At 52.9% G+C, this 26159-nt stretch overlaps 7 protein-coding genes across 7 annotated transcripts; 3 read left to right on the top strand and 4 right to left on the bottom strand.

Moving 5' to 3' along the window:
• Positions 1-273: 273 nt before the first annotated feature.
• On the bottom strand, positions 274-3879 carry AYO21_03701 (hypothetical protein; the record flags this gene model as incomplete). Its single annotated transcript, XM_022653675.1, has 5 exons — positions 274-1737; positions 1806-1923; positions 2211-2328; positions 2383-2853; positions 2928-3879. 5 exons carry the CDS (start codon positions 3877-3879, stop codon positions 274-276), a joined length of 3123 nt encoding a protein of 1040 aa, XP_022513918.1.
• A 425-nt stretch (positions 3880-4304) lies between these two features.
• Positions 4305-5780, bottom strand: AYO21_03700 (hypothetical protein; the record flags this gene model as incomplete). Its single annotated transcript, XM_022653674.1, has 3 exons — positions 4305-5012; positions 5094-5625; positions 5677-5780. The coding sequence occupies 3 exons, from the start codon at positions 5778-5780 to the stop codon at positions 4305-4307; spliced, it is 1344 nt and encodes a 447-aa protein (XP_022513917.1).
• Positions 5781-6575: 795 nt separating this feature from the next.
• AYO21_03699 (hypothetical protein) lies at positions 6576-8197 on the top strand (the record flags this gene model as incomplete). Its single annotated transcript, XM_022653673.1, has 2 exons — positions 6576-7218; positions 7275-8197. 2 exons carry the CDS (start codon positions 6576-6578, stop codon positions 8195-8197), a joined length of 1566 nt encoding a protein of 521 aa, XP_022513916.1.
• A 2557-nt stretch (positions 8198-10754) lies between these two features.
• On the top strand, positions 10755-14312 carry AYO21_03698 (hypothetical protein; the record flags this gene model as incomplete). The annotated part of the gene is made up of 4 exons (XM_022653672.1): positions 10755-10886; positions 10962-12362; positions 12420-12714; positions 12763-14312. 4 exons carry the CDS (start codon positions 10755-10757, stop codon positions 14310-14312), a joined length of 3378 nt encoding a protein of 1125 aa, XP_022513915.1.
• Positions 14313-15666: 1354 nt separating this feature from the next.
• On the top strand, positions 15667-18657 carry AYO21_03697 (hypothetical protein; the record flags this gene model as incomplete). The annotated part of the gene is made up of 1 exon (XM_022653671.1): positions 15667-18657. The coding sequence occupies one exon, from the start codon at positions 15667-15669 to the stop codon at positions 18655-18657; it is 2991 nt and encodes a 996-aa protein (XP_022513914.1).
• A 2340-nt stretch (positions 18658-20997) lies between these two features.
• On the bottom strand, positions 20998-22264 carry AYO21_03696 (hypothetical protein; the record flags this gene model as incomplete). The annotated part of the gene is made up of 2 exons (XM_022653670.1): positions 20998-21542; positions 21616-22264. The coding sequence occupies 2 exons, from the start codon at positions 22262-22264 to the stop codon at positions 20998-21000; spliced, it is 1194 nt and encodes a 397-aa protein (XP_022513913.1).
• Positions 22265-22889: 625 nt separating this feature from the next.
• On the bottom strand, positions 22890-25145 carry AYO21_03695 (hypothetical protein; the record flags this gene model as incomplete). The annotated part of the gene is made up of 1 exon (XM_022653669.1): positions 22890-25145. One exon carries the CDS (start codon positions 25143-25145, stop codon positions 22890-22892), a length of 2256 nt encoding a protein of 751 aa, XP_022513912.1.
• Between the last annotated feature and the right edge of the window lie 1014 nt (positions 25146-26159).

Raw genomic sequence — 26159 nt, 5'->3', positions numbered from 1 at the left:
GGTCGTGCTAGGCTTGGATCCTTTGTAATGCTTTCAAATGGCCAGATTTTATGTCATCTCTCTGCTCGAGCCGTCTTCTTCACCCTTCCTAGATGGGTAGAGTGTAAGAGGTAAAGAGCCTTCTTGGTGGAATGACACTGTCAGGAGATGTCAGCCACTCAAGCTATGCTCTTGAGCACTGGGGGGTGAGGGCTGCTGGCCGTCCACGAACAGTGGACTGTGTGGCTCCATGGAAGAAGTACCAGGTAACAGCTTGGGTCTAGCTCGTGCGCCTTATAGCTTGATCTTCACGCCGCTCTTGTCCAGTCCTAGAGCTACCCCAGTGACCATCACGGCATAAACTATCAATAGACCCATTGCCTCTAGTGGAGGCATATCGAGCGTGTTGAAAGTCAGATTGACCAGACCCGTCAATAGATTGGCAATCAGAAAGACGACGAGCCCATTGTTGTTATATACCGCCAAAATGCGGCTGGTTGCAGATCGAACCCTGTCCTTGTCTTCCGGATTGTAGGAGAATATTGGCCCGAAGTCTTCCACCAGACCAAACAGGAAGAGTTGGGCATTGTTAAAGGCCACGACCCACAGCACGTAAGGAAGATTGGCGAGGCGGCGGGATACTGTGAGACTGAACATGTGGATGCTCGTCGTTGCCCAGTACAGGAAACCATAGACGAGAGACATGACGAAAAGGCCTCTGAGGACCAATTTTCTCTCACGGCGCGTGACATCGCTCGGGCTCGACTGCTTCGTGACCTTGGGAACTGGTTCGTTAAACCGGACTAAGAGTATTCCGGTTCCACGCCCTGCGAGGAAGATCGCCAGGTATCCTGTGAAGGAGAACACTCCTTCACGATTTTTCGACAAGAGACCGGGTCCTCGAGGAGAAATGAGAATATACGACAGAAGGTCTGTGTTGTCAAGGACCAGTTCGTAGACGACAGCCAGAGTGAGCGCAAAGACCTCGTAGGACTTGAATGCCCTGCTTAGGCTGTCAGAGATCTCTACGGAGGGTGGAAGTAATGCCAGGGTGAAGAAGAAATTCCAGTGAACTCCGTATTCCGTGACATGCTCGGCATAGTCAAGTCCTTTGACGCTGTAAAGACGAATAAAGCCGAGGATGAGTAAAGGGATAGAATGTCGAAAAGCTTTGATGAAACGACTGCCAAAGTTGGAGGAGGTGGTTTGTGGAGAGGCCTGGTCACTGAAACGGACGCGGACGACAGCTCGAGCAGAGACCACACCGGCGGAAAAGACGAAAGAGCCAACGCCTAGATCCATGAGCGACGTGCCCCATGTCTCCACTTTGGCGTATCGACGAGGGAAGATGGGAAAGTCGACAGCTAGGATAGCCAAACAGGTCACAACGAGCATGGAGCCTCGGTAATGAGTGAGGAATGGTCGAACTGGGAGGGTCAGGGAAGCATTGGAATTGCTAGTCTCGCTGCCACTAACAACCGAAGGATCGACATTGGCTGGCTTCCTTGGTTTCCTAGCCGATGAGTTGGCTGAACCGTCCGAAGAAGTGGTCGACTGCGCTCCAGTCTTGAGGAATACAAGGAGCACCGCCGGCGTGATGAGAAAGACGTTTAAGGCCAGCGGCGCGGATGAATAGAGAGTGATTGCGAACAAAATAGCGCAGACATTGAGCAGGAAGTCGGCGAGTAAAGCGACCGGAGAGGACGGCGTGAAGAATGAGTAGTTCTTCTGCAAAGCAGTCCAGAGAAAGACGGCGGCCTGCGAATATCAATCAGTCATGGTTCGTGAGTGGAGGCCGCAGATGGAGCTTTGCAGAGGAATCATACTGCGGCAACAAGCGTGACCAAATTGATCTCGGTCAAGGAACTTCCGTAGAGGTTGGACACGAAGGCTTCCTTGCGAGCCTTGTAAGAAGCTGCTGCAGTCGTGGCCATGGCAGCAAGTCTAGAGTTTATCTCATTGTGGAGGGATTGAGGGAGCGACTTGTGGAATATGGTGTGCGTGCGGAGGTTGAGAGGGAGAGGGATTGGAGGCTGATTTGTGACAAGGTGGCAGCAAATCTAATGAAATGACAGGGGCGCAGGTGCGTGACTGCAGCCTTCTAAATTCATTTCAAATGACACAGTCTTTGACATATCATCATTATCATTGCAATTGGTTGAGATTCTATATTGGCAAACACCTCGACTGATGGGGGTCCTTTCCATCAGACGAGTATTGAATCCGCATACAGATGCTCCTTACTCAGGTCGAGCAAAATCAGATATTGCTGCGCTACCGCCCATCGGGAAGACATTGTTTCCAACACCTTTCTGAGAACATGGTAGGCGTCTCCCATTTCCCTGACTCCTGTTTCTTGGGCAAGCCATGCGTATATAGTCGCCGCAAAATATAAACAATCACCAAGCAAAGGACTTGCTGCCGCAGGATTCGATAGCATGCCCATGTGCCACAGCTGGCTGAAACGGAGTACATCTGATGCAACCGACTTCAGCCCAGCGATTGCAATTGTCTGCATCTCAGTCTCTTCGACAGTATGGAAGCCGTGATTGGACTCGGTACAGGCAAAAGGGTCACACAGGTGCATGAGGCTGCTGTAACAGAGTGCCAAGGGTGTTCCATAGCGCTCGGGAACGTGATGGACATCGTTGGGAAGTAGGTTTGCCAATGCCTGCAGTGTCCGATGTAGTTGGATTGCTTCTGAAAATCGCATGGGGGCATCAAGCATCTTGTCATTGAGGAGTCGGACGAGCCTCCCCATGAGGTGCGTCGCTTGGCACGTTCGTGTAAACGCTCCGGCTTTGACGTTGGTGGGCGAGGTCACGTAAAGGGGCTCACTTGTCGTTATGTGGCCTTCGTCCCAGAGGTCGTCGTCTGCCGGCAAGGTTTCATTGAGGACAGGGTCATCGGTAGACAAAGGGTGACCTGAGGAACCTAGATTGACATACCTCCACCAAAGGTCAGCTTCAGATCCGTATAGGGGTATAGTTGCACATACCTATCCAGCAGCATTGTTGCCCACCACGTCCTTTTAAACTCTTCTAGCTCCGCCCACGATCCCGATTTCTTCTTCAACATTTGAGGAGCACGTTTCCTGTCGTTGAGACCCAGAGCATGTCCTAGCCTTGCGCAGTGTCCAGTACTTAGGTAAGCAGCTGGATAGACCGCATGGCCGAGCTCGTACGTCGCGATCAAGATGTTTGCTTGCAGCAGTTGTAAGGACATCAATCCACTCGATTCCACCATCGTGGCGTAGCTCTTGGTGAGATTGTACAGCGGGGATCGAATACTCTGGGAATCCCCCTGGGGAACTTGGAGGACCAGTTTCATGGATAGCAGGAGGAGTGCTAGGTCGAGAGTGAGCTCCAGAGCGGGATTGGACAGTGTCAACTGCATGCGCTTCTTGGAGATGAAAGGAAGCCAGGTGTGAATGTTGGCAAAGTACCGGTCGACAATGTCCTGGATGTCCAGGATCGAGACTCCCACCGTCGCCGCAACCTCTGGGGGCACCGCTATGTTGGGTCGAGGAATGGTCATCTGCGCTTCGGCATAGACTTCGGCGTCGAGGAAAAAAGCAGGTGGGAAGGTGACATTGCTGTCGGTTGCAAAGCCAGCCTCGCTCCCCGTGCCCGGGCTTCTGCTGAAAGATCGCATCGGTCCATGCCAGCCCTCGGAGCGTCGACCTTCGAGTCGGGCTTCCAGGTCAGCAATTTTCTGTCGCATCATGGCAAAGTCTTCAGAGGTAGGAATCGGGGCGGTCTCCGAATAATCACAAGGCCGGGACATGCGAGTGCACAACGAGCAGCTGGGCAACAACTTGTCGCATTTTCTCTTTTGCTTTCGACAGGATACGCAGGCTTGAGGGGCTTTATCGGGTTGGTCTGCCGTGTCGACGTCCATGGTGATGCACAGGTCTTTGCAGAAATCTGTTCGAGCCCAGCGCAGCGAAGTAAAAGATGGGATGGTGAGACAGCTGGCGGTTCATGCGGCCGCATTGGAAAGGGGTGATCCGCCTTGTCGTTTATAGACTGATCGCGAAGCCCGCGATATCCCCTGTGGCGTATAGTTCGATTTTACCGGAAATACCTCGTACATCAGAGGGCATCCATGGCGTCTTTATGTAAGAGCCAAGACTGACTAATTGGGAAGTAATTCCCAAATAGCCACATCCACGGCCACGGACGAGTGCTACGTCCGTCGAACACCTTCTATTCAAGTCGCCAACGTCAAGTTCGAATGCGAAAAATGGTCCGGAGACAACCTCATTGTACAGTGTGTCGACATTCCCAATATCCGATCTATACACGAGTGCCCAGAACGGCGCCCTATGATGTGTACTTCTTCTGCAGCGCCTTGGCTATCGTGGTGAGCTGGATGTTGCTCGTTCCCTCGTAGATGGCCCCGATCTTACTATCTCTGAACATCTTCTCGGCGATGCCTTCACGGACAAACCCCATGCCTCCCATCCACTCAACTGCTAGTCCGCTGACTTTCCCGGCAACCTGACTGGCATACAACTTGGCCATGGCGGCATCGGTGACAAAATCTTCGCCCGCCTCCTTCTTTCGAGCGGCGTTGTAGACCAGTGCGCGGGCGGCACAGATCTCGGTATAGGCTTGCGCAAGTTGATGTTGCATGCCCTGGAACTCACCGATCAACTTGCCAAACTGCTTCCGGTCGTTCCACACGTATTTGGCAGCGTTCTCCCAAGCGCCCAGAGCCAACCCCGTCATTTGCGCGCCAATACCAATACGCCCTTCGTTCAAAAGACTGATTGCATACTTGTAGCCTTGCCCTTCCTGACCCAGGAGATTCTCCTTGGGAATTTCAACATCGTCAAAATTAATAACGCAGGTGCTGGAAGCCCGGATACCAAGCTTCTTCTCTTTCTTGGCAATGCTGAAGCCTTTCATATCTTTGGTCAGGACAAATGCCGAGATACCTTTATACCCGGCCTCGGGGTTAAGATTGGCAAAAACTAGAAAGAATTCGGCTTCCATGGAATTCGTTATCCACATCTTGGAACCGTTGATCTAGTACTTTGTAAGTAAATCGGATGACAGGAAAGAGCCCGACACCAAACAGCAACTGAAAAAAAATTTGAAGAGACATACCTTGTAGCCATTTGATGTCTTTTCTGCCTTGGTCTTCAGTGCAAAGGCGTCGGAGCCTGATGCAGGTTCAGACAAGCAGAATGATCCGACAGTGTTCGTAGCCAGCCTCGGAAGCCACTCCTTCTTGAATGCTTCACTACCGTATCTGAGAACGGCCGTCACCACCAACGTGTTGTGTACATCACACATGACCGACACCGAAGGGTCGACCCTGGCAATCTCTTCAATTCCCACAATGGCAGATGTGAAGTTCATCCCAGCGCCCCCATACTCTTCGGGAATCTCAAACGCCATGAGCCCTTGTTCGAACATCTGCTCAATGACGGCCGGGTCCATCTGCTCGTTCTCGTCCATCTCCCTCACCTTTGGTGCAACCTCTTCATTCGCCCATCTGGAGACAGATTCTGCAAGCATTCTCTCGGTCTCCGAAAAGTGCGTGATGGGAGTCGGAGACAGGGAGGCCGTGTCGATGTCATCGGGCATGTAAGGTTCAGCATAGCGCCGCCTTGAGGTAGTAGTGAATGTTCGCTTGCTGATGCCAGTTTAGCCAACGTCGGGGGTCTAGAGGGAGGGAAGAGCATACGGCAGAAGATTTCTTCGAGGAAGGGATCTGGTTGCTGGTGAGAGAGGCGCAATGTATGTAGTAGCTTTTGCGAGGGGTCGCAGCGTTCTCGGTATGGCGGCCATGTTGACTTTTCAGGAGTTGAGAGTGAGGACCGGCAGAGTCGTGCTCAGGTCCAGGGCGAATGTGTATATAAGACTGATCCAGACTCCGAAGGGATAGTTTCGGGCAACAAATTGCAAGTCAAAGCTGTGGCTGTCCTGCGCAATTGGCTTTTGCAGAAGCAGATTCCTCGGTGCTCGGCTCATCAACATCCCCTGCTAGGCGGCCAGGGCGGGCCACACGCGGATATCGAAGGATCGGCGACTTCTCGGATCCTATTTCACGGGCCAAGGAGAGCCGCTGGCAACTCTGGACCTCTGGACGAGAAGCGCGAGTCCTTGGTTCTTCTTAAATGATAGGATGCCCACCTCCTGCCTCCCCAGCCTCCCTCGCCAGCCAAAAATGATCCAGTCCTGCCAGTCTAGAACGCCACGAACACCAAGCGATTTGAGCTGCAGTGGCTTCCTGTGGCTGACAACAACTTGTGGCTTGAGATTTACCGTGGCGCAGCAACCGGACTCTGACGTCGCTCACTACGGGATCCAGCCATCCTGCGCAAGTTGCGACCCTTTGGCGCCCACTTTTCACGCAGTCATCCATTCAACTGGCGACAACCGATGATGCCCAGCATTCAAGTCCAAGTCAAGGATATATTAAGAATCTTTGATAGCCGCCCTAGATTGTACCCCTAAGGTTTGATTTCTTTTGTTTCGTCGCCCAGTTTTCCCTCGCCGTGCGCAAAAAGTGTCTGTTACCCCTCTCTATCCATTTGAACGTTACCCGGTACCTTGGTACCATCTTGCATTGGCTGTCTTATCATGTCTGCCGGTCATTCTGAACCGCAGGTGCTCTACAGCGTCAACAATATCTCTGCCTATTCTGTCCAGAATGGAGAGGAACATCTGATCACGACGTCTGGCCCTCAGACATTGTCGCTGCTGATGGTGCCGACTGCGTCACCTTTTGCCGACTTGTCAAGCACAGAACCTACCAGCGCAACGCCCGAAGAAGATTTCTACCTCCACCTCCATCTGCCTCCGGAACTAGATCTCCCCCTGCCTGCTACTACCCAGATCTATCACAAACCTCCCAGCAGTTACCTGATACCGCGATGGGATCTGGGGCCTGACGCGGGGGCTTTTATCCGGCTGCAGTTCCCTTCCGTAGGCAGCGGGCCGGGAAAGGTGACTCAAGACGAAGTAGACACATTTGAGACCATTCTTGCCCAATGTACGGCGTTCCTGGAACGTGTACATAGCACACCTCCAGGATTCGAGCGCTACGATCCGAACAATTATCGACCGGGAGAGGGTTATATTGGGACACCCAAGCCTGAAAAGGAGCGCCCTCACCAACATGGCCAAATTGTGCTTATTGACGAAGAGAATGGAAGCGTAATCGGAGAGCTTCAGGACAACTACACGCTGGTTGAGGAGACATCGGTCAAGCCTGGATCGAAAAGTACGTGTGTCATCTACTTCTCCCGTATTTGGGTTTTACTGACAGGTTGTACACAGCTCCCGTCCAGATACAGCTGCCTGTCGAAGGGCAAGGCAATCAGATTCGGGTCGACAACGTTTCCGAAGATTATCTCGAAATGTCGAAACATCCGGCTTACGCGAAGTCGCGAGTCGTCCAAAGCTCTGCGACCGCCTCCAGGCTAATTGTGACGAGTTCCTCTTACCTGGCTAATAAGATGTCATCTGGCGCAGATTCATTCCAAAGAAAAACCCAGCCGAATCCCAAGCCTATGACATTCTCCCCTGCCACCCACGCGCGCATTCGTCAGATCCATTCCTTTACTCAGGGGGCTGTTGGTCTCAGCGCGAAGACGGTTGGTCAATTGGGTAGATATGCCCAGAATTTCGGGGCCTCACTGGCTCGGAAAGGAGAAAAGAACAGAAAAGAGCTGGGCAAGGACTATAAACCTGGCATTCTCAACAAATCCATGATTGCTTTCTCCACCATTGCTGATGGCATCGATCAGGCAGGTCGCAACCTTCTGGCTTCAAGCTCGGCGGCGGCGACGAACGTAGTCAGCCACAAATACGGCAAGGAGGCCGGTACCGTGGCGCAAGGCCTGGCTGGTGGTGTCAAGAATGTGGGGCTTGTCTACATCGATGCCATGGGCGTGTCCCGTCGAGCAGTAATCAAATCCGTGGCGAAGGGCATGGTGGTCGGCCGCATGCCAAACGGGCAACAACTCGTGGTCGGCTCCGGAGACGGAGGCATTGTGCCAGCCGAAGCATATATGCCCGACGAAAAGCGGGACGATTATTATGCCTCGTCTTATTCAGGAGCGTCGCAGAGCGGTGCAGGACAGCCCGGGTATGGAGTTGAAAGTTATGGCAACGCGGTCAATGCACCGCCTTCATATCCTTCGGGGGTCGGAGAACCTTTGGGCTCAACACTGCAGGGTCAGCATGTGCGGGAGAAGTGATGACACATTTTTAAGATGCTTTGATTTGGTGTTTCATGAGACGATGAATGATAGTGATTCGGGCCTAGCTTTTGGGACCTTCCAAGCCTTTCTCAGATGCTTTCGGTATGAATGTTTCAAGCTGGCTGAAGCAAGGCAATGGTCAACTTGCAGGCCAATGAGATGATGGCAAGTATCGGCGCGGGTCGTGTTCTGCTACCTCGTCCGTACCCACGGTTCGTTTTTTTCTCCTTTTCAAACCGGATTGAGCATGGATTGCAGATTGCATGCACGACATTCGCTGGGCCCAAGTGGCTGAAACCGAGACACATTATTATTGTCTTTCGACTCGACTCGAAGACACGTACTAGTCGCTTGACCGCCATTTCGTCACTTTGGGTTGCCGCTTGGTCCCAGTAAACTTCAACCATGCCTTGAGAATCGCATTGGACTTGGACAGAGTTCCTGACTGCATCTCAGAGTCGGCCATTCAATCGTCCCGAGTTTGTCTGTCCTGCACGAATTAGACTTGCATTATATGCACAGAAGCAACGGGCGCTGATGCACTGATGCGCTGCAGGATTTAATGTAAAATGTTCACATGTGTCGATCTTGGACTCAAGGATGGTGGACCTGTTGGGGACTCTGGGGCGGCTTGTTACCCTCGGGGCTTACTTACTGTCCTCGTATAGGTGTGGCGCAACTGTATTGGGCCAAACAGGGGATGCCCCAGAAGGAGTTCGTTCTAGCCGTAGTCACCAAAACCCACCGAGAGTGTAACCAGCGCCAGTTGCACTTTGCCGACGCGTGGTTGGTCGAGCCACTCTGGATGGCCCCGAGGCTCAGGTGGCTCACCCACTCGCCCACAAACCCCCCAAGCAAATCACGGGTCACACCTGTGGGCACATGGTCTTTGTTCCGCCCATTGCGGCTGCGCGTCAAACGCCTCCCAGAGTGCTCGCGTTTGGAGATTCTCGCGCAGATGAAATTTCGCTAGAGTAAATCATGTTCGCTGTTGGAAGGAGACGGTGGATTTTCTTTCTCCCGACACGTTGACTTCAGCTTGGAGTACGAAGGAGAATCATCGTCTCAGAGACGGCAGGGGAAGGCGATTTAATAATAATAATGGTTCGACGCCGTTGACGCGATGATCAGTCACGTTCACGTGTACATAGGTACAGAGAGGCTCGGGTGATTGTTGCGCTGAGATTGGGTGGATCTGGCTCCGGACCCCTATTCTCGGCGTCAAGGTCAAGTGCCATTCCATAACTGTGGACAGAGTCATTCTTAACAGAGACTACCCAAGGTCTCTCTGCCTCTGTCTTCAGTAGCATGTGTCGTTCGGATCGAATGGAAAAGAGAAACACCATTATCAGTCACATTTTCGAGGATGCGCAGCCCGCCCGCCTCCACAGGCTCTAAGGTGTACAATGCTTCTTCTCAAACGCGGTTTGACTTTCTCATTGACATCAAAGAGGACCATGTGGTTCATTCATGCTTAATGTGGAGTGGATTCCCTTAATACCCTGAGGCCCCATCTCTACACAGGATAATTGCCCTGCGTACAGCACCCAGCGCGTCAAGGTATCCGGCACAGAGAAAGCGGACGTTGTAGCTTTAGAGGAATGAAACAGGCAGTAAAGAGCTGCTTTTCAAGTAGAAATCCGGAGTCGATGTTCGGTTCAAGTAGTTAACAGCCTTAGCAAGCCTAACTGTGATTAACAAGAAATCGCTTGCTGGCTAGCGTGGCCAATTTTCCGGCCACCCTTTTGGGGGGTTTTGGGTGGACAAGCGAGTTGGCTGCGCTGCTGCTGCGCTGCTGGTGCTGGGATTGCTGCGTTGTCCGTCTTCTCACCGGTCAACCACAACAACTCGCAATCATCTGTCCTGCCGCACTTCTCCCACCAAACAACAGCACCGTGCTTTTTTATTCGATCCCTAGAAGCAACAAAATAAAAACATACGAGTCTCCTTCGCTGTCTCACCGCCTATCCGTCCTGCTGGCCAGTCACCACCCATCCACCTCCTTTGAGCGCCTAGGTCGATTCTACCCTAACCTCAAAATCGAACGACTTCGATAGACCTACACTGTACCCGCGATAATGACCGCAGTCCTGCCTGTGCCTCGCCTCACTTCGTTCCCTGTCTGTTGACATCCGGTTGACTGGCCTTCCTTCATCTTGTTGCAGACGTCGCAGGCTCGGCGTTCATCCTTGACCCTTCGCCCAGAGTTTGTTGTCCTTTGGGCATTCGAACACTAGCTCCCTGCTTCACTGGTGCCAACAGTGATCCAGCGATCTCACACCACATCGTGCCCTGAACGCCCTCCACACCGAAGCGTGCTCTTCATAATTCGGGCCTCTGGATGAGTTGGAACGGTCCCTCGGTGAGTAGGCTGGAGTCCTTAGCTCAGTGCAGCCACTAACCTTGTCATTCAATTTAGTGTACAACCCTTCACTTCACCACGTTCCTGCATCCTTCAGACAGCAGATCCTCGAACTTACCTTTGGCGTATCCTGATTCTGGCTTTTTAGGGTGCGAGTGCGTGGTCGACCCCACGACTCTGGGTGGTTGAAGGATGTCTACGGACACGGCTGGAGGTCAATACCGGCAACACATGTCAAGCGCTGCTGCGTACTCGCAAGCTGAAAGCTATCACTATGAACATCAACATGGCGCAGATCCTGAGCGCTACTACTCGAATCAACCTGTAAGTCCTGGGCGCGCTGTGGAATCAATATTAAGAGAGGGACTTCAGCGCAATACTGATATTCGTGCTTCCTAGTACTACCCGTCGCAAGACGACGATGACCTGAACTACACCTCTCACGAAGACCATACTCCTATCACCACCGCCTCATATGACAACCCAGCAACGACGTTGCCTTATCACATTCGCAATCAATCGACTGCCCATGACCAATACGATGGCGCGCCGATTCCTCCTCCCAGGACGTCCTCTCAACAGCAGGGTTCTCCACGTACCCCTGGGGCTCCCTCATCTGCCCCGTTAGAAGCAAGAGTAGCTGCAACACGACAGGCGAGACAAAATGCACCAGATTCACACGCTGGTCGGGTTCAGAATCGTGTCGGAGATTACAATGAAGAAACGCGAGATAGGTCACGGGATGATACCGCAACGGCTGCTGCATCTGCTGCACGTAACCGACGAAAGGGTCCTGCCAGTCCCGAGGGTCCACACCGTGCCGCGAGGACAAGAGAACGAGGTGCACACACCGCCCCAACTCAAAGCCGATCTGAAGCCACCATGCATCCCTCTAACACCGCTGCGACGCTGGCGCGTGAGTACAGCGATGTCATCAGCAGGGTGGTCGTATCTGATCCACAGGAAGATATTGAAAGAGCCCAAGAGAGAATAGCCGAAGCTCAACCCATGAACCCAGAGACTCGACACGTACCGGCTCTGGACGACGATCTTCTTCCTCCTCCAGGGCCAGCTCGTCGGCAAGACTACTCCAAATCATCTCGCCGCAAGGACGTCCAATTTGGGGACTATGTGCTTGGCCAAACGCTAGGTGAAGGTGAATTTGGTAAGGTGAAATTAGGCTGGAAAAAAGACGGCAGCACTCAAGTGGCCATCAAGCTCATTAGGAGAGAGACTGTGGCTTCCAACCCGACACGACTTCCCAAGATCTATCGTGAGATTTCCATCCTGCGGGATCTGGCGCATCCCAACATTGTTCGACTCCACGAAATGGTCGAGACAGAACGACACATTGGCATCATTTTGGAATATGCTTCTGGTGGCGAGCTCTTCGACTACATTTTGAATCACCGATATCTCAAGGATCCTGCTGCTAGGAGGCTGTTCGCTCAGCTTGTCTCTGGCGTCGGCTACCTTCATAAGAAAGGAATCGTCCACCGTGACCTGAAATTGGAAAATCTTCTTCTCGACCAGAATCGCAACATCATCATCACAGATTTTGGATTCGCCAACACATTCGACCCCAAAGACGAGCTGTCTGATGAAATTGTGTACAATCTTAGTAACAAGGAGTTTATCAGGAAGTTCAAGCTTGATCGACTTGACGCCCGCGGAATGAGGAGAGGCGACCTGATGCAAACCAGTTGTGGCAGCCCTTGCTATGCGGCCCCTGAATTGGTAGTTAGTGACTCTCTTTATACGGGGAGGAAGGTTGATGTCTGGAGTTGCGGTGTTATTCTGGTGAGTACTTGTGATCATGCATTCTCGTTTGTCTGCGCCCGCTAATGCCTTTTCAAGTATGCCATGCTGGCTGGATACTTGCCCTTTGACGACGATCCTGCAAACCCTGAAGGCGACAACATCAACCTCCTCTACAAGTACATCACCACGACTCCATTAACCTTCCCGGAATACGTCACTCCCCATGCGCGAGATCTTCTTCGCCGTATCCTAGTTCCAGATCCTCGAAAGCGCGCCGACTTATTTGAGGTCGCTCGACACAGCTGGCTCAGTGAATACCAGCACGTGGTATCCGACATGACTAGCAGCACCACCAATGTCGCCGAGATCCCACACGGTAGTGTTCGAGCTGGTAAGTCGTTAATTGTTATTGACATGGCATAGTATTAACTTGTGGCAGAAGATGATGAACGGCCCGCCGTCAATAGAAGCGCATCGGTACGTGAAGTACCGGCGAAACATAGTCGAGCTTCTCCTGCCGCACTTGCACGCTCCCCAGAAGCGCTGCTACACGAAGGTGATGAGGATTCTACCGGTTCACGGCGAACCCGCCATACTTTACAACCAGAATATGTCCCTCCTCAGACTCATACGGCCCGTGGGCAATCCGCCACAACGACAGAACCGACGGTCAGTCGCACTCAGGAAGTGCCCCAAGGTATCGCTGCTATGCAGCCAATATCGTTATCGAAACCACTGCCTCAGGACCCTCCCGTCAATCTTTCACGAGGAGAAAGAGTGCCTTCGCAACAGAAGATGCCGCCTGTACGTCCAGTTCGAGAGATTCCTAGATCGGTATCAGACTCAACCAGTGCGTTTGGCACAGCTCCGGCGCCGACCAGCCACTTCGTAACCAGACCTAGCACCCAGGGTTCAATCACATCTGCAAGTGGCCCGGTCAATACCAGATCCGACCTTCGTCTACCCTCTCGGGGATCGTATGGTCAGCCGGTGGCGCCAACAGTGGCTGCAACCAATGTTCAGGGTCGCGTCACGCAGCCTACCAAGACCAGTCGAGGTTACAACATTTCTGGTCCTCTGCCACAATCCGGTGCGCAGAACTCCATTGGACAACCGATGACGACGCCTATGCCGCCGCCTAGTTCGCATCAACCGCAGAAAACCGCTCATCACCGACGTTCAAGTACATTGAGTGGGCTAGGAGAGCGGCTCTTTGGCAGATCCAATTCCGTTGTGAAGAAAGACGTAGAGCGACAAAAGAACGGGCGAAAGTATCCGCCCACCAGTATGAAGGAATACCCCTCGGATGCGCAACCCCGGATGTCAACAGAATCCAAGCGATCCTTCTCGTTTGGGTTGGGCAAGAAGAGGAGCACAGATATGGAAAACCAAGCGCAAACAGAGAAGCCGGTACGACGATTTTCACTTATTCCTAGTTCGATGTCGTTCAAAGGTCTGATGGGGAGTGCAAAGGACGAATATTCATCCAAACCAGGCACCCCGCAAGCTGAACGATTTGCTCCTCCGGCACCGGGGCGACCGACAACCAGCCAGGAACAGATGGTCCAACATATTGCGAACACTGATGGACAGTATGAAGCGTCACGGCCGGTCAAATACAACAACTTTTCACGACCGCCTCAGTCCCAGTATCAGACACCACGATCTGCCACCACGCAAGCCATGAATGACGTCTATGGCGGAACGGCTGTCTACGCTCCGCAGGGGCAGACCGTACACCAACGCCAACAGAGTGAGCCCATGGCACAAATGATGGCATATCCCGACGTTGTGCAACCAAGTGATCGACCGTCAATCCAACAAGGTCGCCAGGCTCGGGGAGTCTTGGTTAAAAATAATCGCAAGTTTACTGAAGCATATGATCAGGAGCAGGGACCGGCACACCACGGTGGAAGGTCCGGAGCCGTTAAGAAGGTCCAAGATTTCTTCCGCCGACGTCGAGCTCCCACGGACGGCGACTATCGATGAATGCGCTCGTTGCGCTTGGGCATGTATCGTTCTCCTGTTCTGCAGGAGAGGTCAAGAAGATTCTGGTTTGGTGGATTGGGTTCAGAGGGTGGATATCGACGTTTCTTGTAATCAATTAATCATTGGCGGACATTGTTTTCCACCCCGTGTCAATCTGGGTGCGAATTTGGCGGAGGCCTTTGCATTCAACAACCACCATTTTGTCTTCCGTTCACTCCTCCTGAACGAGGGCGGGAATAGGAGATTGGGCCTGTGAATCCCATTGGACTTTGAAAGGTCATTCTATGTGTCAGAGTACAAAGTAAGTCAGATTCATGTCGTTAGCTGGCGGCGTTCTTTTTTTTCGCTAGGAAAGGCCGAGGATGCAAAGAAAGCCGGCTTGTTGAGACTTGTACTGGAGCTTTTTCGAGGGCTTGGACTTGACATTGGGGGCATTTGATTCTTCGCTGGCACGGGATGGTTGAAGAGACTTGAGGGATCGGAAAGATGGATACCCCCCCTACGTAGCATTGTATGATTGTGTTTTTCGACAGGAAGGATGCACAGGCACAAGACAAGCAGACAGACACAAACCACACAAATCAGAAACTCAACAGGTACTCTAAAAGGGAGGTTACTTTCGGACTATTGCTCGGTGTTTTCTCTTGTATTTGAATATTGTGTGGGATATGCTGCGGTCATCTTCTACATGCAGGAAAGTCACATCATCTGGCAACCCCCATTCAGGCCAAGCTTTGTGGAGTTGAGAGCGGAGGAGCTTGTTCCTGGATCTTGTCGACTACCACCTTGTCGCTTTTGAGAACCGTCACCATTACCTATTTCTTCACTAGACGCTCTCGTCCTCCCCGCAATATGGCAATCCTCCATTCGACCATCAACGTCATCTGCCACCTGCCTGTCACTATCGCCTCTCGAGCCCAGGAAATGGTACCCGCCTGAGAAGAGATGGGCCGATTGTGCACACTCCACTAAGAGGAGGCAAAGAGCTGCTGGAAACTGGGTCTGATTGCCCCCCACGGGGAAATTTCCAACTGGTGCTTCGTCCTTGAAAGGTTACATGGCGAGAATACAAGGCTCCTTCTGGCTGGATGATGAGAAGATGGTGGATGTGTGCGCCACTGACGAACACCTCCCTCTCTGTCTGGTAATCATCCTATGCACAGACACCCGCAGTCCACCACTGGTCCCCCTCACAATGAGTATCCCACTGGCCTCAACACAACCCACCTCGCTTCTCTTGATAAACTCCCGGTAATCCTCATCTTGTGGACATGCTTGAGCCCAACGTGAGTTTCATCATCACAGTTTCGTATCGTGCCTTCAGCAGTCACTAGCTGTAAAGAAGGACTACAAGATGAGGTCGATATCACTATTTTCTCTCCTAATTCCTACCTCTTGCCTCGTTGCAGCACAGTCTTCCACGGCGACCAGCGCTGCGGCTCAGTTCACTGTCCCAGCAAGTGCTGACTTCGGTGTCACCCTTCTTCCTAACATTGATGACCCCACTGCGGCCAATGCCCAAGTCAAATGTCCAGGCTATACGGCCTCACAAGTGAGCACGTCTTCGACCGGATTGACAGCCCATTTGACTCTTGCTGGCACGGCCTGCAATGTCTATGGGACTGACATCCATGACTTGGACTTGACGGTCGAGTACCAGACCTCGTCACGGCTGCACGTCAACATTCGGCCTTCCCATATGACCTCCCAGAACCAGAGCTGGTACCTTCTCTCGACCGACTATGTTCCAGCTGGGAACCAGAGTGGTGGCTCAGTAACCACAAGCGACTTGACATTTTCTTGGGCCAACTCACCCAGCACGGGGTTTGGATTCAACGTAACCCGCAATAGCACCGGGGACGTCTTGTTCTCGACGACTGGCACAAAACTGGTCTTTGAGAACCAATTCATCGAGCTCGTTACGCACCAGCAAGAGAATTACAATCTCTACGGTCTGGGAGAGGTCATCCATGGGTTGAGACTGGGAAACAACCTCACACGCACCATTTACGCCGCCGATGTTGGCGATCCAATCGACCAAAACCTATACGGGAGCCATCCATTCTACCTCCAAACCAAGTATTTCGAGGTCGGCAGCGACAACAGTACAACTCTCCTGACTGAGCAGCTCGACACGACCGAGGCTACCGAAAATTACACCTCCTTCACCCACGGGGTCTATTTCCGCAATGCTCATGGCATGGAAGTCCGCCTAGAAGCCAACAATGTGACATGGAGAACATTGGGCGGCAGCATCGATCTGTATTTCTTCTCCGGACCAACACAGCCGGATGTGACGAGTCAGTATCTGAATGTGATAGGTATGCCAATGCTGCAAAACTACTGGGGGTTTGGTTACCATCAGTGCAGATGGGGATATCAGAACTGGACTGTCACAGAAGCCGTTGTCGACACCTATGAACGCTTCGGTATTCCACTTGAAACAATTTGGAACGACATTGACTACATGTTTCAATACCGAGATTTCGACAACGACCCCGTCCGCTTCAACTACTCGGATGGTAAAGCCTTCCTCCAACGTCTCCACAACAGAGGCCAACATTACGTTCCTATCATCGATTCTGCCATCTATGTTCCTGATCCAACAAATGCAAGCGATGCATACCAGCCGTTTGATGACGGCAATGCTACCAATTCATTCCTCCTCAATCCAGACGGGTCACTCTACATTGGCGAGGTTTGGCCTGGTTACACCGTCTTCCCGGACTGGCTCCAGCCATCTGCCCGAGCATGGTGGAAGAACCAGATTGTCACTTGGCATCAAAAGCTTCCTGTCGACGGTGCTTGGATCGACATGAGTGAAGTATCCTCATTTTGTGTAGGAAGCTGTGGTACTGGAAATCTCACGCTCAACCCGGTCCACCCACCCTTCGGTCTCCCTGGCGAGCCCGGCAATGTCATCTACGACTATCCGGAAGGCTTTAATTTGACCAATGCCACCGAGGCTGCTTCGGCCTCTTCAGCTTCTCAAGCCCAGGCGACGCCAACTTCGACCGCCTCAGCGTCAAGCTCAAGCTCGTCTTCGTCGACAACAAGCTACCTGCGCTCAACACCAACGGCAGGACAACGCAACATCAACTATCCACCCTATGTGATCAACCATGTCCAAGGAAACCACGATCTGGCTGTGCATGCGGTATCTCCAAATGCCACACACCACAATGGTATTCAAGAATACGACGTCCATAACCTCTTCGGCCATCAAATACTCCAAGCTACATACGCTGGGCTCTTGGCCGCGATCCCCAACAAGCGACCTTTTGTCATAGGGCGGTCCACATTTCCCGGTTCAGGCACTGTGGCAGGCCACTGGGGCGGCGACAACGCTTCCAAATTCTTCTACATGTACTTCTCTATCCCACAAGCTCTGTCGTTTAGTCTCTTCGGCATCCCAATGTTCGGCGTCGACACCTGTGGATTCAATGGCAACTCGGACGAAGAGCTGTGCAATCGGTGGATGCAACTATCAGCCTTCTTCCCCTTCTACCGCAATCACAACACGCTCTCTGCGAACCCCCAGGAGGCGTATGTCTGGAGTAGTGTTATCGATGCCACCAAGACAGCCATGAACGTGCGCTTCCAATTACTGCCGTATCTGTATACGTTGTTCTACTATGCGCATACACGAGGCGATACAGTCATGCGTGCCCTGGCATGGGAGTTCCCCAACGATCCCAGCCTCGCGAACGCCGACAGACAGTTCTTCCTCGGCCCGTCAATCCTCGTCACCCCAGTCCTCACGCAGGGTGCGACCAGTGTGGATGGCGTGTTCCCTGGCCTCGTGGAAGGCACTGATACTTACTACGACTGGTACAACAAGTCGCCTGTCGCGATCCCTAGCACGAAGAACACCACCATCAACGCACCTTTGGGCCACATCCCCGTGTTCATCCGCGGTGGCAGCATCCTGGCGACGCAGCAGATGGCCTTGACAACGCGTGATGCGCGCAACACGTCTTGGAGCATCATAGTCGCCCCCAGCGTGGAAGGCACCGCCAACGGATCGCTGTACCTGGACGACGGCGAAAGCCTGACCCCGAACGCCACCAAGATTGTGACCCTGACGAGCTCCCGCTCCCCGCAGAACGGGACATTCAGCCTCAACGTCAAGGTCTCGGGATCCTACACCGGTCTCGACCTCCCGCTCGCCAACGTTACCTTCTTGGGCGTGCAGCGCGCCCCCGCCAACACCACGGTCACCATCAATGGCCGCGCCGTCGCCAACGCCACGTACAATGCCGCGAGCAAGGTCTTGAGCGTCACCGGCTTGGGTAACGTGCTGGGAGGGAAAGTCTGGGGTGGGAACTGGACGCTGAGCGCGTGATTTATCCAGCTGAAGAAGGGATGGGAGATTGTTTCGCAAGGTGAAGGAAATAGAAAAAAGGGCAAATACGCTGGATGGAGAACAGGGAAAACAGTGCCGGGTTTTCAGAACCTGGACGAAAAAGACAATAGCGGAGCGGAAAGCGTGGGGTGGGATGGGATGAGGTCGAGTCACTTGAACAGAGCTTCCCTCGCTCGATCGAGGTTAGGACAAAAAAAAGTAATGACTACCTAGTTAGTACAATCGTAATAGAAGAATGTTCAGCCAGGGTCGTTGATGTGTGGTGACATTTCAACCTCGACTGGACAAACAATCTATCTGCTTTGTTAGTACTCGGTATGTATACTTCGTTATCCAGCGGTTGACAAGAAAACCTCGTCCTAACACCATGTTTAGGACAGCGCGCTGCCTGCTTTACTCTGCCTCGCCTCTGCCTCTGCATGGGCCAGGTGCTGAGCCTGCTAGGTTTGAACAGGCGGTGGTCTCAAGCTTCGCGGATCAAGCCTGTCTGCCTCTGGATATTATGCCTCTTGCTTTCTGTTGGAACCCACCATGATCTTTCCTGAGGAACAGCAAAGCCTTGTGGGGAGCCAAATCTGAAAGTCATGCACCAATTCTACACGCCTCTAGCATATCGTTACAGATCTGCTCAATGTCGTTCAATTCTTGGACGACATCTTAGTAAAACGCTGCTTGAAGCTTGGTCGTGCTAAGGGTAGCTCCGTGGCAGGCGTCCCTTCGAATCGTCAGTAACTTTGCCACATAACCCTGCGGCACCAAGTTTGATCCAGCGTGTATCTTACCAATGAATACATCTGCCAATGACCATTGCGAACTGTGACCCTGCCTGCCGAGCGACGCGTCTTTGCACCCTGTCGGCTGTCCGATAGTCCGTGGCAGCCTCGCTGTTTGGGATCAAGTCCGTCATGCGTCTCAGCTTATGTAGAGGCTGTTGGAGAGCTAGCTCCAGAAGCATGACCCCAAGCTTGAAGATTGTTCCGAGTGCTCGCGACAGACCATACCCAAGGCTTGATAGAGGTCAAGAGCAAAATTCTTGATATTGTTGCAGCGGGTAACCGCCATGCGCACGCCATCGGAAAGCATGGCCGTAGAAGTGGCACTTTTCGTTAGTTGTGTCTTTGACAGAAGTCCTGCAAAGTCTTCAATGTCGTTATCGAGTTCCTGTAGTAATGCTTCGATCTTTGACCTAGACAAGACGTGGCTCGCTCGCTCCTTGTATGTGCGGGCGGCGGTGACTTGCTGCGAACTTGTGGGTAGCCTAAATCATCAGCGATACATCCGTGCACTGAGGCCGGATTTACCCCAGCGTTGGACGTTCATTCCACATTGGGTGGATATGCAATGACTTAGTGATATGTAATGCTCCCAAGGGACGCTTGACTTGATCCAACATTGGGAGAATGCACTTACCGACTGTGTGTCAATCTCAGCAAGGCCACAGCATATCGCACACTCCTCAAGCTGCCCAAGGCCCTCGTCTATCAGTTCCAAACATTCTTGCACCTCGCTCGCCACATGGCCCACTCTGCAACAGGGCAACGAGGCAATGGGGCACCGGGGCAAGATTGTAGGGTTTGGGATTTGGTGACTGGTGACTGGTGACTGGTAAATTGATGCCGACGAGAAATGATGGCGGAGGGGGAGAGAGGCTCATCAACCTGGAAGGCTAAGACCAGGGGTCGGATGCGAGGCTGAGTCCGAGGCCAGCTGGCGCCGAGGCTGAGAGAGGCTGAGGTCAAAAGCAAAGCCAAAGAGCGTAAGGTTCGTCCCGAACCGCACCATCTCACCCACAAATGTGATTCTTGATGGCCGGCCAGGTGGCACGGCTGGAGAACGCCTTCCCTCCTTCCTTGCTGCGGACAGCACAGGTACAGTACAGCAAGTACGTTTACGACCATTAGGCGAGGGGAAGTGGTTTTCTTTTTTCACATTTCACATCTGACAGTACAGCACAGAGCTAACAGCTGATGATCATTGCTTGTCGTTCATTGCTCGAAACACCAGCGAGTCATTCTTTAGGTAGCTCAGTCCCCTGGCAAAAGATTCTTTTTCTTCTTGCCTTACAGGACTCGTGCTGGGTGAATACAGGCGCAACCAATTTCCTTCGCCACCGCGATCAAGCCTAGCGGATAGTACAGCTCAGGCAGGCAGGCATGCAGGCAGGCGTGTTCTCATTGCTCTCCGCCATTTCTCCATTCGAATCTTCTTCCACTTCATGCATATTTGTCTCCTTGCACAGCCCCGGTTCCCACATAGCCAATTTGCACTCTGCGCAAGACACCCTGCATACAGGAAGATTTGGTCCATAGTGATTAGTCCTTACTGAGTCGGGCATCTGTCAAGAGGTTTCTGCGCTGGCAAGGGGTTATTGGATTTCCTACCGACATGTGACTCCTGTACACTTTCGTCGTCGTCGTCATCGTCATCATCATCGCTGTCACTGCTGCTGTTGTCAGAAGAGGAGGAAGAAGAGCTATCGTCAATCACCTCGACCTCCCTCTCCTGAGCATGTTTCACCAACAATGGCGTCACCCTGGGTTTGGTCTTTCCCTCCAGCTCGACGAGCCTCTCATTCTGTTCCTTCAGTATTCTCAACAACTCGTCCTGGATGGTCTTCTGGGCCCTTTCGGTTTGCAACACCTGCTGTCTCGCGAGGTCGATGATTGTTTCTCTAGAGGTAACGAGCAGCACAGCCATCTCGGTCGGCTTAATGCCCTCTTCCCGTTCAAGTCTGCGGGACACGCGATCAAGGCGGACGGCTGGAAGGCTTTCCCGAAGCCTCTTGACCGCATTAGCTTCGACTTCGACGCGGCGTTTGAAAGCCTCGGCTTCTTCATCGTTACGTTTGCGCTTGCGTGACTCGACTGTAGTAGCAGCGAGAGTTAGTTGCTATGGTTTCCCATTGCGGTAGGATTTCAAGGGGATCTGTCCTCGTACCTGGTCGTGCCTCGGTTGGAGTGGTCGGCTGTTTCTTCTTTTTCTCGTCCTTGCGTTTCTTCTTGTCTTCTCGCTGCCTGGCCTCTTTCTCCTGATGCTGAGCTTTTCCCGTGTCTGCTGACCTCTTTTCATTTCCCCTGTCTTGCAGCTGCTCCCTGCCATTGCCCTCAGTAGACCTCCTCTTCTTCTTTGGCTTAGTTTTGTCTCTGGTCCCTGTGTGGCCGGGAGTCGGAGTACTGTCACGCTCGGTGGCATCACTCCTGCTCGAAGCTTCGCCGTCATCGGCACCTACTGCTCCATAGAACGAAGGTCGAGTGTTGGCACGATTCTTGGACAAGGCCAGCTGTTGAAAGATGTAGGTGGGGTTTGATTTGGGATCTTGCGGAACCTCGATCGTGGTCTGTAGACGCGGTGCCGATCCTGCATCCACAACTTTTCTCCCGCCAAAGGCTGGTGACAGTGGTGTCAGTTTGGAACCGGAGTCGGGAACGGCGCCCGCCGCGACAGACCGTGCTCGTCTCGCCTGGTGAGCCCACGGGTCCGTTTTGGTGAGATCGACAATGTCTTGCGTGAGGCGGGTGGATTTCTGCGGAGTGACACTCGAATGACGCTTGCCATTTGCGTGTTTCCGTGACTTGTCTTTGGCCATTTTGAGCGGGAAATGAGTGAGACGCCAAAAGAATCCTCGAGACTCGCCCAGACTCAGGCCAAAGTGAAATGTGGATCGAGATTGGGAGGCGATATCAAGACACTGTGGATGCAGTCCTGGTTTCGGTCATCAGCCACGCCAAGGCCAGCGAGAGAGAGAGAGGAAAAAAAAAAAGAATGAAGTCGATATGTGCTTGTGGTTAGAGTCAAAGACGGTAGGGGAAGGAGGGATTGTTGATTGCGCCGTGAGGACATGAAGGCAAGGATCTGATAAGAAAGCTCGGTCCTCAGTCCTTGTGAATCACCACAAGAGAGTGACTTGGCTGTTGTTAGCAAGTGATGAGTTTCTACCAGACCCGCAGAACGAAGACCAAGTGTAGATTGAAATCGAACAAGCACGGCAGGTTTCTGGTTATTAATCGGTCAAGGTACCTACAACGGGCAAACACAGTTCTCATAAAGGTAGCAAATCTCATTTCTCTAGGATCAGGCTTATCCGAGTCTGAATCATTGTAGAATCGTAAAGGTTGTATGTACTCACAAAGGCTGGTAGAATGAACTCTTTGTCTCCCCTGCAAATGTGTTTATCCGGTTTCTCATATCTTTGGTATCACAAAGCACTTTTCTCATGCCACAGCAAGCATGGCTCTCACTTCCCCATTAGTGTCAGCCGTACCGAGCTTCTCGATTCTCCCCCAATTGGCCCAGATATCGGCCTTCATCTCCTTGAGCCGCTTGTGCATCTTCCAAAGGTCAGTCATGTCTTTATCATCACGCTCCTTTTCGTCCACCTGTGATATCTTGTCGTAAAGGTCCTTGTAGCGTTTGTAATACTTCTGAAACCTTCTCGCCTCCTCAATGACATCCGCCCGGTTGGGTCCTGGTTTATCGGGGCTTGATGATCGTTCAGAATCGGTGCGGATCGGAGCACCAGGGCGTTTGAGGACAGGGTGCTCAGCTGCACCATTCAGCTGGGGGGTCGAATGACTTGAAGTGGACGTTTGTTGCTGATGCTGCCGTTTTGCAGGACGATCGTCGTCGGAAGGGGCGGCTTTGCGCTTCACGGTGTTCGGACCCGGGCTCCTGCCGCGAGACACGTTCCTACTTTTGTCTGAGATGATAGGAGAGTATTTATTAGCCTGTTTCGCTTGGGGCATGTCGGTGCTGGACGGCGGAGATGACGGGGCCGAAGATTGGTTTGATGCCTTGCTGGAGCTGGAGTGGTCCACGTCCGTCGAGGTGGTGGGAGGTGAAGAGCCAAGGGGTGATGGCTTCTGCGGTGAACTGTCGTGCCGTGGCCGTGGAGAAATGCGAGAAGCCGTACTTTCCAGCTTCTGATGATTCTGGGGTCTCAACGACTTGGAGGGGGCTGTGGCGGCGGAACGAGGCTTATCACTCGCACTGTTATTACCACTCGAAGACGATGAGCTTGAGAGCGTGGACTTGTGGGCAGCCTTTTTCGGAGATGCAGTTGGGAGAGGCGACTTGGCCGATTTGAGAGGAGCTGGTTCTGGCTTTCTCTTCACGGCGGGCGTTGATTTCGTTTTCCCTGCGTCGTGCTTCTTGGGCTTGGCGACGACTTCTGCTGCTTCGGCTTCTTCATCAGAGTCCTCAATGCGTTCAGAGGACTTGAATTTGGCGTCTGGTTTGGCAGACTTTGGGTGCGAGGTCTCCTTGTCCTTGTCCTTGCCTCTGCCAGTACCACTTGTACCACCCTTGACGGTAGCCTTGGTAGGAGCTTTTTCTTTGCGCGCCTTTTCGACACCGACTGGCTCCTTATCCTTCTTCGCTCGGGGCTTACCATGATCTCGGTCTGACACCTCATTTTTAACCTCGTTGCCGTCCTCATTCGGACGGTCAGGCCTGGGCGTGGTGTGACTGGATACTGGCTTGTCAAAGTTCAGCTTTGACAAGACCTTACCCTTTCCCCTTTCCTCTGAGGGAAGTAAGAGTTGCCAGAGAGGGTCTTTCTTCTCCACCCTCATCCTGTCATAAGCCTGGATGGCATGATCAATAGCTGCTTGTCTCTCCTCCTGCGAGCGGTACTGGAATTTCCACACATCCAGTTCCCGGTAACTCTTTTCCTTCAACTCCCTTTTCCCATCCTCTGCTTTGGACTCCCGTGACACCTTATCGAGCAGTTTGTCTATGTCGTCCTTGGTTGCGCGCAATTGGTCACAGATCGCTTTTGGTGTCATGGGCCGGACAGCCAGAAGGTGCACGAGCGGCACGCGAATTGCATCGAGTCGTATTCGATCCTTTGTCGACATGCCAGAGGACAAAGGGGCCGAGGTAGGCCCAAGCCGGGGAGAATACGAGGCACTCAGAAAAGGACTCCCCGGTGTAGATCTGTTCAAAGATCCCAACAGATGATCTTTCCTCAGGGCAGAGCCCTGTCCTACTAAGGGTGACGGTTTCACATCTTTCCTTGCTGCTTGTTTTAGGTCTTCTTTCAAGCTCGTCTCATTCCACGCTCGTTCCTCCTGTATAGATTTAAGGGTGCTTTCCAGGGTAGCCAAGGCTTCGTCGGCCTTTGCGGTATCTTTTTCAGCTTTCCTGACCTCAAGCCTATGGCTTGACTTGCCAGTGAAATATAGAGGGGTTGTGTCGTCGTCGGACTTGGAATAGATCTCGGTGGGGAACGTCTCGACGCTGCTTTCCAGGGTTATGGTTTTCTTGCCAAACTGCACCACTGGTCTTTTTCCACATCGGAACCGAACTTGCTCGTTACTTTTAAGGCATCGAAGAATGTCCTTGGTCACGGACTCAACCAAGTCCAACCGGATCACCTGGGTGGGCTCTGTCGTGTGTTTACTCTCTGTATTGGACTTGGAGTCCCGTCGTAGGACGAGCCCCTCGGAGGGGACATTGAACGTGCCCATGTTGCAGGAAAAGAGGTCTCGGCTTGGTCAAGGCAGAAAGATTATGGTAGGTTTTGTAGGGCTCATTCCTGGTGTTTCGAGAAATTGCGAGGACGGAGTCAGGGCAAGACTGGCGTGGAGAAGAGTCGGCTCGCTGCGCAGCAGTGACAGCAGCTGGCAGACGGCGTCATGACACAATGTTTAGAACAAAAGAAGTGAAGACCAATTTGGCTGGACAATAGGAGCCGGTGAAAGAACAAAGCCACGATCCGTTTACAGCAGAGGCGAGGTCAAAGGTCGAGGTTGAGGATGAGAAGCAGGACAAAGGCATGCTGACGACTATTGGAGGGATCGGGGGTGTGGAGAGGGGACGAGGATGAAGCGACCTTGGAAGCACGCGGTCGGACAGTAGTAGTGGGACACGCCGTGTATCTCGTATGGCGATGCGATTTGCTTTGAGAGGTGTGTGTGTGGGCGAAAAGGTTCAGAGCGCGGGAGCGGTTGCCCTTCGATCAACAGCCGATTTGGCTCTGGCCGCTTGAGGGACAGTCGAGGACAACCAAGGACAACGGAGAAAGTTTGAGGGAAGCCCAAAGAGTCGCCCTAGGGACGACCCAGGGCGAGTTGCTGGACCAGGTAGTGACCAGGGTTAGAAGCCACCGAGGCCATCGAGGCCCGTCTTCGGGGACAGCGACAGCGCTGACTGGCTCGCCGAGAGGGTTAGGCGGGAGCCACATTCTTCAGGTCTACGCCCGCCGTGGCTAGCCTCCCGCCTTTCCGGGGCTTTCTGGCGTTGTGTCAGCACTGGAAACCAGCAGCAACCAGCAGTGGCAGTGGTGAGCAGTGGGTAGTGGGCGGTGGGCTGTGGGAGGCTTTTGCCCTCCGTCACACGGGCAAGCATCAGCCCGAGGCTTGGAGCCAGCCATTTACTGTAGAGGCCACCAGAGGGTTTTAGAACATCTCCCGCAACCCCTTCGTGCCCTTGTTCTCGGCCTTGGCCTATATGGGGGTTGCCGTCACCCCTCGAAAACTGTT

Source organism: Fonsecaea monophora (genome assembly GCF_001642475.1).
Source record: "Fonsecaea monophora strain CBS 269.37 chromosome Unknown Scaff19, whole genome shotgun sequence".
Lineage (NCBI taxonomy): Eukaryota > Fungi > Ascomycota > Eurotiomycetes > Chaetothyriales > Herpotrichiellaceae > Fonsecaea > Fonsecaea monophora.
The sequence above is the reverse complement of the archived record's forward strand: the minus strand, read 5'-3'. Positions and strand labels throughout refer to the sequence as shown.